The 12,462-nt window shown below is 41.2% G+C and overlaps 1 protein-coding gene across 1 annotated transcript in view; it reads left to right on the top strand.

Annotated features, from left to right (window-relative positions):
- NMU (neuromedin U) overlaps nt 1-12,462 on the top strand; it is a 246,764-nt gene that overhangs the window by 202,321 nt on the left and 31,981 nt on the right. The window contains exon 7 of the mRNA XM_067736069.1: nt 4,893-5,985. Within this exon, the coding sequence (XP_067592170.1) occupies nt 5,877-5,985 (109 nt within the window). The 5' untranslated portion in view covers nt 4,893-5,876. The remainder of the gene's footprint in view (nt 1-4,892; nt 5,986-12,462) is intronic.

The following is a 12,462-nucleotide window of genomic DNA, read 5'->3' as shown; positions in this document are numbered from 1 at the left end:
AACATCTATCATGTGAAAATCTAGCCCTGTGGGCACCAGTGTAACTGCAAAAAGTTATTGACTTTTTGCTTTTTAAGAAATTCTCTTATTACTTTTCTCAAAAGGAATTTATCTCTAAAGTCTCTCTGCAATAAATCTATGCTGCTTTCAGGCTGCATGGCAACCTTCTCTGGCCTGTACTTAGAGAATTCACCAACAGTATCTCCACCCACAGCTCCTCCTGAATGCAAGAGATTGAAGAGATGAAAGCTAGATCCTTGTGCAAAGACATTAGCAAGAATGTCTCTTGAACATACAAATCTTTTATTCACCATTAGTCCACATCTCACTCACTATGTGCATCGGATGAACCTGAAAAACAACCTCAAGCGGAAGGACTTTTATTCCTGTAAACTGTTTAAAATAAATTTTATCAAATAATTAGAGAAAATAAGAAGAGTTTCCCTCTCCTGTACAGGATGATGTTGCATTTCTTAAATTTTGTGAGCTGCTACATCATTATCAGGGCAAAGTTAATTATCCTACAACAGAAAGCCTTAAGAAATGTAGATGTATTTGGTCTGTGGTCTTCCATTTCTTGTATTCATTATTCTTTTCTTGTCTCTTAGAAGAGTGTTTTTCCTGCATTGATTTCTCAGTACACTGTAGTTCATCCAAAAGTCTTTCTGAGTCGAGAAATTTTCCTGGAAGCAGAGAGGTCGATATCTACCTAGTTTGAAGGCATAGATGGGAAAAGGAAAAGTTAGGATTATTGGAGTTATTATAAAATGTATGAAATACTGTTGTTCAAAGAGAAGGCAAACTCAAGTTATAAACTGGGAATTTCATCCAGATGCCAAAGTTGTTTGTGGAAAGAGCTGAAAAGTATCCTTGTCACTAAATAATAGATACCCATCTTCAGAAGCAAATAGACCCCCAATCATTTGGTCATTTTCTTGTAATTGCCACAAATGACCCTCTCGCCTTGAACATGTGCTCTGTAACCCCACAGTTGGCTTCTCCCCTGAATTCTATTTAGAGACCAAAGGCTAAATTGAGTCTTTGGAGCAGTTTGCTTTTAACTTCCATAATCTCAACAGAACTTTACTCTTCAGTATTAGATACCCTTAAGCAAAAACTGTTCTCTAAATTTCAAATTTGATATTAGGGTGGTATTTCTATGTGGATCATCCTGCATGAACTTAAGCAGCAAGTAACAGAAAATTGGGAAGATGCATGACAAGGTACAGGTGGTCTTAGAAAAGATAAAACAAGATGCAGAGTTTTCAGCATCTTGTTAGTCTATAAATCTTACAGGTGACACTGGCTTAATAAATGTTTCCTGAATGAGTGAGTGTCCTATAAACCGTTTAGAACAGGTCATCACAAAATCCACTTGCCATTATTTATATAATGATGCTATTCATAAATAACAGTTACATCAAAGTGACTATTAAGACCAACATTCTCCATCTGGGTTTTATGAAGTATATATTTTCTGCCCTGAAAAAATTAGTTAATGACTATAGCATGATACAGACATGTCTTAGGTGAATGCCTTCACAAAGTTCTAGAGGAGAATTTCATAGTTACCAAGAACATCCAGGACTGTTATTTGTTAAATAACAAAATTTGTTATTTTGCACTGTTATTTGTTAAATAACAAAATTTGGATATTTAATGCCAAAAATAGACAAAAATAGACAAATAGCTAAATTGCAGAGGCTGCCACCATCCTCTGCCACAGGTCATCATCATCGTATCTGGCCTGAACGTCTTTCTTTTATTCTTTAAATTGAGATGTGATTAACATACCATAAAATTTATCCTTTTAGAGTGTACACTTCAATGATTTTTAGTATATTCACATCATCACTGTCTAATTCCAGCACACTTTTTATCACCCTAAAAGGAATGCCCCTAAAAAGAATCCTCTATTCTTATTAGCAGTCACTCTTCTTTCTTCCCAGCCCCTGGAAACTACTGATCTATTTCCTGTCTGTATGGAGTTGCCTCTTCTGCATATTACGTATAAATGGGATCATGCCATTTGAAACCTTTTGTGTCTGACTTCTTTCACTTAGCATAATGTTTTCAAGGTTCATCCATGTTGTAGCATGCATCAGTACTTCCTCCAGTTTTATGGCTCTGGTGTGGACTTCTACCATGTTCTCCCTGCTTCTACTGGGGTCCTCCACAGTCTGTTCTTCACTGAAGCCAGGGTGATGTTTTGCAAATGTAAATCGAATCATCTCACTCTTCTACTTAAAATCCTTCAAAGACTTCCCATTTTACTTAGAGAAAAAAATTGAACTCCTTCCCATGGTCTCTAAGACCTTTCAATGATCAGGACCCCACCCTGCCTACTTCCCAGCATCAGCTCCGCATATTCCACTTACTCACTCTGTACCAGTTCTGTGCCAGTTACACTGGCTTCCGTCTGCTCCTGGAAACTTCAGCCTTGGCATTTCTTTCAGTTCCTGCCCCAGGGCCTTTGCACTTGATGGTCCCATTGCCTGAGGCTCTTTTTTCACAGATCTTTCTGGTTTCTTCTTATCTTTCAGGCCTCTCATATCATCCCCTCAGAGAGGCAACCCTAGATAATCCTGTGTCAAGTGTCTTTCCCCCAACTCCCAGTCACCTTCTATCATTTCATTACCCTGTTTTCTTTATAGCATTTACTACTATCTGAAATTGTTCTGTTTTCTTTCCTTGCTTATTATCTACCTCTCCTTGAAAATCTGTCAACTCCATGAAGGCAGAGACTTTAACTGACTTGGTCTCTGCTATATCCCAAGCTTCTAGAATGGAGCCTAGAAGGTGCTCAATTAATATTTGAAGGAATGCATGGCTATCTTGCCTAGAACTCCTAAATCTTCCAGATCTTGCCTCTACTCTCAGCTCCTAAAGCTGGGTCTCTTTATTAGACTTCACTAGACTTAGCTATTGCCAACTACTGCCTGCCTGAGTTTCCATCTGTTGCTGACTCTCCCATTCTCCTGACATTCAACCATCCTCCCCTTCCTAATGCTCTCCATGATGACTTTTCTAGATACCCCTGTCACAAGCTAGCAGGTCTCACTAATCTGTAGGTCCATGATCTAATTTAGCCTTCATTCTTACAGGTTGTAAACAGAAAGCACAGTCCAGTTGCCAATTTGCAAGAGATAAATAGGTGAGAGGAATCAGCATGGTACCAAGAATCAAACTTTCAGTCTTGAACAGAGTAAGTAGGAATGCATTAGATGCTGCACTATACCTGGTGGTAGATACTGATGTATAAGCTCATGTTAGATGAATGTGAACTAAATACAGATTGGAATGTTCCTAACTAAATTGTTAAGCCTCCACTGTAGAGATCTGGGATCTTGCTTCTTTGGAATATTTGGACAAAAGGGAACCTTGGGAATCAGCTTCTTCCCATTTAGATATTTGTGGAATTCCACACCCCACCCCCGCCCCACTTAGCTCCTAGGTAAATAAAGTATCTATTTTCCCTCATTCCCTCATCCATCTTCTCTTATCATCCAAGTCACACAATAGCACGACCATTTGTCTGAAAGTCATTTTAAGCATTTCTTAAGCATTTCTTCAAAACAACAACTCATATACAGTGAGTAAAAGGAAAAGCCACATATAGGGAGGAAACAGTTGCCACACAGTTAACCAACAAAAGCTCCAGATGCATAAAGCATTTCTATAATGGGTAAGAAAAAAACTAACAGCCCAAAGGGGAAGAATGGACAACAGAGATAAATGGACATTTCACTGAAGAGAAAACAATAATGGCCAATACATCTGTGAAAAGATACTCATCCTCATTAGTAGTGGGAGCTGCAAATTAAATCCACAGTGAGATACCACACCCACCAGGGTGGCAGAGGTTTTTGCAAAGATGTGCGGCAATGGAAACTTCATGCGCTGCTAGTGAAGTGTAAATTGGTGCAACATATTGGAAAACAATCCAGTGTTTAACTAGATATCCCTATGACCTAATAACTCTATTCCTAGGTATATAACTCAGAAAACTCTTACTTATGTGTACCAAGGGCCACGTACAGGAACATCCGGAGCAGCCTGATTCATTCAGGAAAAAACCTCATAATACACAAGTCATTTCTTTTCCTGACCTGCTGGGGGTATAAAAAGCATCAAGCCCACTATTTTCAGGTTTTTCTGCTCTCACTGACAGCTTACCCCACACAAGTGGCTGCGACTAGTGATCTTTCACTGCGCCTCCAGGGGACAAAAGAAGGCAATGGGAAACCAGAGCCTTCTTCCCCCGGCCAACGTCCTTATTTCATTTACAGTCTTTGCACTACTTTTTTACTACTTTGGGTATAAATCAAGGTACACACAGTCTTGACTCTAATCTGTTCTCATCCATCTTTGAACCTGGACCAGACTCTATAATCTGGCCTTGTTCACATGCTTCATGGGTACAAGGAACTTTAAAGTGGTAGGCATTCTTTTTTCACTTTATCTATCAGGGTTATTCTCTTGCCTCTCTGTATTTCTGTCAGAGCACCATCCCAATGGGCCTTGTAATACAGCTATTTGAGTGTGGGTTTGGGGTCCTTTATTAAATTGTGATTTCCTTTAGGAAGATTGCTAAATGTTGTATTCTTAAGGACATGTCTTGCATATGGTGGGTTGCACAGTGCATGTTCTGATACATTAAAATCCCTGATTTAGAGGAGAAGCACCTTCAGAGAGTAGAATGGCCAGCGGCTCCCTCACATGCTGATACCCTTAGATTGTTTAATATCTCTAAGCATCATCAAATGAGAATCATAATACTTTCATATCCCAGAGGTGCTGTGCATTTTAAATGAAATAGCACAGGAAAGTGCCTGACATAAAGATGTCCCTTAAGAAATGTTAATGTACTTCCTTTTCTACCCTTTCCTCAGCGTTCCTTTCAAAAGGAGGTCAAACAAGATCAGTCTTCCATCTTTCTGGAGAAGGAAATTAAAACTGTATCAGCTGGTGCCCTGGAGGAGGCTGCTTCGTGGATGTTTCCGCTTAAGAAGGAAAGTATGGAGAGGGTTAGCAGAAGTCAGGTCACTCTGGAAATCAGAATGCAACAGCTAGGGAGTGACAGCAGGAGAAATGCATACGAAAGGGAGTTACCTTAGGACTGGAATTCCACAGGACAGCCAGAGACCTTCTAGAACTGTTAGAAATGTGGTGTGGTCAAGCCTCAGCAGCCCTTTCTTCTTAACCGTCTTTAACAGACAACTGCTTTTCCCCAAAAGGTCTCAGACCAGGTAGGAATTTGGGGAACACCACCACCATGAACCTGTGTTGCTCTAACATGCCCCGGGCGTTGGGCCAGGAGCTGAGGATGAGCAAGGGAACAGAACAGAGGTGCTTGCACCGAGGTGGTGACTGGAGCGCTAGGACAGGAGGGAGGGGCAGAGAAGGCTTCCCGGGGAAGGTGCATAAGGGGTGTCCCAGGCAGAGCATCGCCACCGTCCAGCGTAAAAACCGGCATCCCAGCCTCTTCGGGCCGCCTGGCTTGCCATTTCCCTCCAGCTCCCATTCATTGCTTCCAAAGAAGGGAAGAGACTCGCCTCGTTTTAATTCCATTCTCCTCTATCCCAGAGACCCTAGGGCGGGGGCGACGAAAATGAGTGGTACTCTGAGTCAGAAACTTGTGAAGGGGGCGCGGGAGCCGGCAGCGGGTTGGGAGTGACGCGAGGGAGGCCGGGGGCGGGGAGGTGACGCGCGCGGGGACCTCGCCGCCTCAGCCCACGTGTCCGCGAGATTTAAAAGTTGGCAGAGCGCGGGTGGGTCAGTCTGGCGGCCGAACTGGGCGAACAGCGCGCCAGGGACGCAGAGGCTCAGCCAGAGCATCGCTTGGAGCGCGGGCCGGTGCCGTGCAGGGTCCCGGGATGCTGCGAGCCGCGAGCCGCCGCCCCGGGCCGCCCCCCGGTCAGGTGGCCGCTGCGTCCCCGCTCCTCCTGCTACTACTGCTGTCTTGTTGCGTGAACACCTGCGGAGGTAAGCCGACCCCGTGCCTCCCAGGGCACCCGCGCCACCGCCTGGTCCCGCGCCGCTCCTCCCCGCTGTGATCGCCGCGCTCTCTTCCCTCCCTTTCTTGCCTCTTCTCTTGGCTTCTGAGATTTGCCACCCCCTCGTGCCGCAGGGCTCCCCAGGTTCTCGCTCTTAATCACAGGAGCGGGTCGGCGCCCCAGTGCAGCCAGAGGCTCAGGTGCCAGTGTCCGGGCTCGAGCGCGGAACTGGGCCTGGCCTAAATCCCCAGGCCGGGCAGCCTGAGGTCGGTGGAAACTTGTAGGGCTCCCTCGGGTAATGGGAGTTAAAACAGTGAAAATGAAAATGCTTTTCCTTTGACTGCAATCACTGGAGGGATTGACAATGAAGCAAAACTAGAGTAGGTTTGATACTTCCCCTGCTGTTGCGAGGTCAACTTGCAAAATGCTCAACTTCCTTGGTGAATGAGCTCCTGTCTGTTCAGATAATCCCGAGCAATAACATGCCCCGTTCTGGCCGTATAGATGGGGAAAGAGTCAGCTCTGTGCCTCATAGGTTTTCAGGGACCAGATCAGGAAAAGGAATAGAGACCTTCTTACAATGCGGAGTTGGAGAAGCAAATGTGCAAGCCGGGCTTTCAGTCAGTGCTACAGCTAAAGCCAGTGAAGGCAGATGTGGTTTGATAACAGTAGGGACTTCCTGAGCTTTGCTTAGAGGAAAGGTGTGGGAAAAGCAAAAGCAAGGTCAGGAAGGGGTGTCTGAAGCTTGGGAGACAGTGTAGAGCAGATGCAACTTGTTCCAGTGGAGAGATCACTTCCCTGTTCCCTTAAGGTTATCTTTCCAGGTACCTTGAGGGGACCATCCCTCATCTCCCAGCTCTGAGCCAGGGCCCCTCCAGTGACAGCCACTGACCTACTAAGATCATGAATTTTCTAGCTTCTCAGCAGGTCCTCTTAGTTTCCCTCTGCTCTCCTTCCCGTCAGTAGGATAAAGGAGGGCTGACTGTTTCATCATTGCTCAGAATGTTAGGGACTTGAAACCATAACTGTAGGGACCTTTCTTAGCACGTAGCCCAGTCTTCAGGTAGAGGTGGGGGAACTGAAACTATTATTCTTTTCCTAATGTTTTTTTTTTCTGTCCTTTCATTGTTTTCCCCCCTTCCTTAAGGAACTGGAGATGTAGGGAGGTGGGAACACCCGTGCTTGAAAAGCAAGGTAATTTGGCTATGAAATCTGAGCAGTCAGAAGCTAGGAGACCTAAACCTTCTCCATCACATATTCAGCAGTGCTACAGCATGACTTATGCAAAGTAATATTAATCTTTTATTGGTAAAATTAGTTTGGTAATTTTTATTTACCTTATTAAGGAAGCAGATAATCATAGTTTAACTTTTTTCCTCTGTAAAGCAAATGTACTTTCCATGCATGTTATGTACTATATGCTTGCAGTGATTTTTGCATCAGTGGGAGGTAACTTCTTTTTGGTGGGGAGGCAGGGGAATTTTCAGTCTTCTGGTGATTGAGCAGAAACTATGGAAAGCAGCAGCTGATTTCTAAAAAAGGCAAGTCTTGGGTTTTATTTTCAAAAGAGCATATCTGGTGGTTGACCAATCATCTCATAAATATCCCCAAGATTTCTCAAGCAAAGGGATGAGATACCTCTTTCCCTACACAGAGACCCCATAGACTACCCTTTTCTGTCTTCTTTCCCCTTCAGATCTGCTCTTGATACCAAAAACTTAATTTTATCTCTCTAAAAATGTGATGGGGAGGGAAGAGGGTGAATTTTTCCTAGTCTGATCTGCCCTAGTCCTGAGACCCTAAAGATAGCACTGGAGGGGAAGCATGACATACATAAGCAAAACTGGGAGATAATCTACCAAGATTAATCGTTATGCAACACGCAAGTGGATGTATTGAAAAACAACAAAGCAAATGCCACAATGCCAGAGGAAAAAAAATCATGTCAGTAAGTACAACGTCCTTGGCAAAAATGAGTTAGCAGAGCATAAAATAGCAATGGGAAGATAAAGGACCAGCCACAGATTCGGTGGCTGGAAATGGTTTACTATTCAGAGAACATTAAAATAAAGAAGGACATTTCCTGAAAGAGGGGCACATTTGTGTATCTGCAACAAACTGTTGCGTGATGTGGCCTCTGACAATAAGTGATCAAGTGCCCAAGACTAAATTGAGAAGTGTCTTTTCCTACTCAGGCCCTTATTCATGGAACAATTCTTAAAATTCAGTCAGCAGTAACAGTTTCTGACTTCCAAACACTACACTAGTTAAGTACTAGCAATGAGAAAAGAAAATTGATACCACTTTTAGAATAATCAAGTCTGTTTTTCTTTCTCTTACACATGATATATTTACAGATCACAAGCTGTCTATCCATATTATTTGCATTAGTTAGATTGCACAGTATAAGACTAAAGATTTCACTTAACTTGAAACTGATTGATCAAAAACAGTGCAGTTTTTAGGCTGTAGATGACAGCGGCACCGTCCCTGGCAATACTTGCGAAAGTATCTAGTATGGCTATTTGATTAGTATAAAGCCCACATCTGGGGTATCTTGAGAGGAAAATCACATCAACTTCAGTTAACAAATAGACAAAGGGGGAAAATTTTTCCCTTATGTTTGGATTCAGTCATAGAATGTTAATGGTTTTCTATAAATTATAGATAAACATTTTGAAATTTTGGCTTCTCTAACCTTTTTACCCTGAGACTGTGTTTTGTGTAAGAGCCCCAAAGTACCCCCTTTCGATTATATAAGTGCTTGGGACTAGGTTAGACATAATGGCAATTTTGGTGTGGCCCATGCAAGCTTGGGGACATGGAAGGAGGCAAACTCTCCATGCTCTTGGTAAGGCAGTAGGGAGGGGGAGCTTCCACTTTTACTGGAGGATGGGGGTTGGTCAGGAGAAGAAATAATAGGAAACTGTATTCTTTAAACAGGAATGACCTGTCAAACAGAGATTAACCATGGTACCTTGAGTGGACAAATCAGAAGTACAGGCAGGTGAAGACTGAATCCAACACGTGGAATTCCTTGTGCATTTCCCTGCATCATACTTGACTCTGGTTCTCTTCAATCAAATACTGCTCTCTCCCTCCATTCCTCTTTCTTTTACCTTCCTATTTTTCAAAGCTGTGCACTCTTAGTAAAAACAGATGAGTAATGCATCCAAGCTGTAAGGAATGGGCCTATGGATTTTAGATTTTTTTCATGACAACATTCATATACCCCTTTTGGAAATATTCTGACTTGTTAAAAAGGTTACACCTAAAATGTTTATTTGAGCTCCCTAGTTCTGTCAAATAAGAGGCATCCTCTGTTTCTTTCTACAATACGGTGCTCACTCCCCCTGGCTATTCACAGTTATTCATAGACCAGCAGCATCTGTATCAGGTATCACCGGGAAGCTTGCTAGAAATGCAGACTCTTGGGCCTGTCCCCGAATGACTGAATCAGAAGCTCATTTAAGTAAGATCACCAGGTGTTTTGCATGAAAATTTGAGAAGCTTTATCCCCTCCTGAAAACAGAATCAGCTCAAAGTAATATCCACCAGACAACAGTGACTTTGGGATATACATTTGTGCTAGGGTGGGAAATATTTAATTGAGAAGTGTGTAAGTTCATTTGTCCACCTTGAATAGCTGTCCCATGAAAGGGGATTCAAACAAATCAACTCTCTACTATGGACTACATGACCCCTGTAAGTTACTTCTAATGCTGGGTACAGAAAATGTAGCGAAATACTATTACTATTATTAGAACATAGATTAAATACTAGCACAAATTTTTGTGCACTCAAGGCAAGACATCTGAAAAGTGGTAGAATTAGAAAAAAAAATCTGTCAGGATTTGGAGTCTGGTTTGAAATCTGCTTCTGCCATATGTATATTTTGGTGACCTGAGACAAATTACTTAAATCTTTCCTTCCTTCAATTTCCTCATCTTAAAATGGGAATAAGTAGAATAGCTAACTTAAAAGGTTGGTATGAAGGTTAAAGGACATGATACATTTTATTTTATTATTATTTTTACTTCTACAGACAATTTTATTGACCTAGATTGAACATTTTAGAAAAACATTTTCTAAATGTTTACTGTAATGTATAATTTTCCCAATGTTAGTTAACCCTGGATTTTACAACTAAGCCTATAATTTTGTTACCAAATGTAATAAAAAGCTTTTAAACCCCTTTAACAATCAGTGGTATAAGTTTCACATTCTCCTGAATATATAAATTTGCTATAATTTACTTCTACTGATAACGTTTGTATTGTTTCTAAGAGACCTTAGCTCTTTATTTTCTGGAGCATATTATCATTAGTCACAAATAGTCTTTTTTTCCTGGTGATAAGAATGAATAGCAGGAGCAGCATTTGTGAAACCAAATCTAATATGAAACTGACTCTTTCTTGTGAGTAAATTTGAATTTTGAAGCAGTAAAACAATAAGGTTTAATATAAAGCAAAATAACTTTTTTATGTTTATGATCTGCCAATTTCCCAGAAAAAGTTTTGTGGTGACTTTAGTTCTATTCCAGATACGTTAAAATCACCAATGGACAACACATCTTTTATTCAGGTGCCATCTGAAAGTTTTAAAAATTTGTTGACTTAATATCACTGAACTGTCCACTTTAAAATGGTTAAAATGATAAATTTTCTGTTTTGTGTATTTTACCACAATTTTTAAAAAATGTGTTGTTGGACGATTTTTAGTTTTTATAAAGATATTATATTAGCATAACAATGAAAAATTTAAAAGACCACCTCTAATCTCATTATCCTATCAAGCAATATTTACATTTTTATTTTCTCTTCCTGTTGTCTATAAACATAGTTCCACATAGCTTCAATATAATTTTCCGTTCTTATCTTTTCATACTAAATTTAAATTTTATGATTCACAGTTATACCTTTTCTTTTTTTTGCAGTACGCGGGCCTCTCACTGTTGTAGCCTCTCCCGTTGCGGAGCACAAGCTCCGGACACGCAGGCTCAGCGGCCATGGCTCACGGGCCCAGCCGCTCCGCGGCATGTGGGATCTTCCCGGACCGGGGCACGAACCCGTGTCCCCTGCATCGGCAGGCGGACTCTCAACCACTGCGCCACCAGGGAGCCCCATAGTTATACTTTTTAACATTGTATTCACAAGGTTTCATTGAGTTGGTCACTTTTTTTTTTCAAGGTAACAGTAGTGTTTTTTTTTTTTAATTGCACACATGTCTATAAACCTAATAAACAGGTTTTCTCTTTTTTTATACAGCAGGTTCTTATTAGTTATCAATTTTATACACATCAGTGTATACATGTCAATCCCAATCGCCCAATTCATCCCACCACCACCACCACACCCCCCGCTGCTTTCCCTTCTTGGTGTCCATACGTTTGTTCTCTACATCTGTGTCTTTATTTCTGCCTTGAAAGCCAGTTCATCTGTACCATTTTCTACGTTCCACATATATGTGTTAATATATGATATTTGTTTTTCTCTTTCTGACTTACTTCACTCTGTATGACAGTCTCTAGATCCATCCACATCTCAACAAATGACCCAATTTTGTTCCTTTCTATGGCTGAGTAATATTCCATTGTATATATGTACCACCTCCTCTTTATCCATTCATCTGTCGATGGGCATTTAGGTTGCTTCCATGACCTGGCTATTGTAAATAGTGCTGCAATGAACATTGGGGTGCATGTGTCTTTTTGAATTACAGTTTTCTCAGGGTATATGCCCAGTAGTGGGATTGCTGTGTCGTATGGTAATTCTATTTTTAGTTTTTTAAGGAACCTCCATACTGTTCTCCGTAGTGGCTGTATCAGTTTACATTCCCACCAGCAGTGCAAGAGGGTTCCCTTTTCTCCACACCCTCTCCTGCATTTGTTGTTTGTAGATTTTCTGATGAAGCCCATTCTAACTGGTGTGAGGTGATACCTCATTGTAGTTTTGATTTGCATTTCTCTAATAATTAGTGGTGTTGAGCAGCTTTTCATGTGCTTCTTGGCCATCTGTATGTCTTCTTTGGAGAAATGTCTCTTTAGGTCTTCTGCCCATTTTTGGATTGGGTTGTTTGTTTTTTTAATATTGAGCTGCATGAGCTGTTTATATATTTTGGAGATTAATCTTTTGCCTGTTGATTCCTTTGCAAATATTTTCTCCCATGCTTAGGGTTGTCTTTTCGTCTTGTTTATGGTTTCCTTTGCTGTGCAAAAGCTTTTAAGTTTCATTAGGTGCCATTTGTTTATTTTTGTTTTTATTTCCATTACTCTAGCAGGTGGATCAAAAAAGATCTTGCTGTGATTTATGTCAAAGAGTGTTTTGCCTATGTTTTCCTCTAAGAGTTTGATAGTGTCTGGCCTTACATTTAGGTCTTTAATCCATTTTGAGTTTATTTCTGTGTATAGTGTTAGAGAGTGTTCTAATTTCATTCTTTTACATGTAGCTGTCCAGGTTTCCCAGCA

Source organism: Pseudorca crassidens, chromosome 4, assembly GCF_039906515.1.
Source record: "Pseudorca crassidens isolate mPseCra1 chromosome 4, mPseCra1.hap1, whole genome shotgun sequence".
Taxonomy (NCBI): domain Eukaryota; kingdom Metazoa; phylum Chordata; class Mammalia; order Artiodactyla; family Delphinidae; genus Pseudorca; species Pseudorca crassidens.
This window is presented reverse-complemented; position numbering and strand designations above follow the sequence as displayed.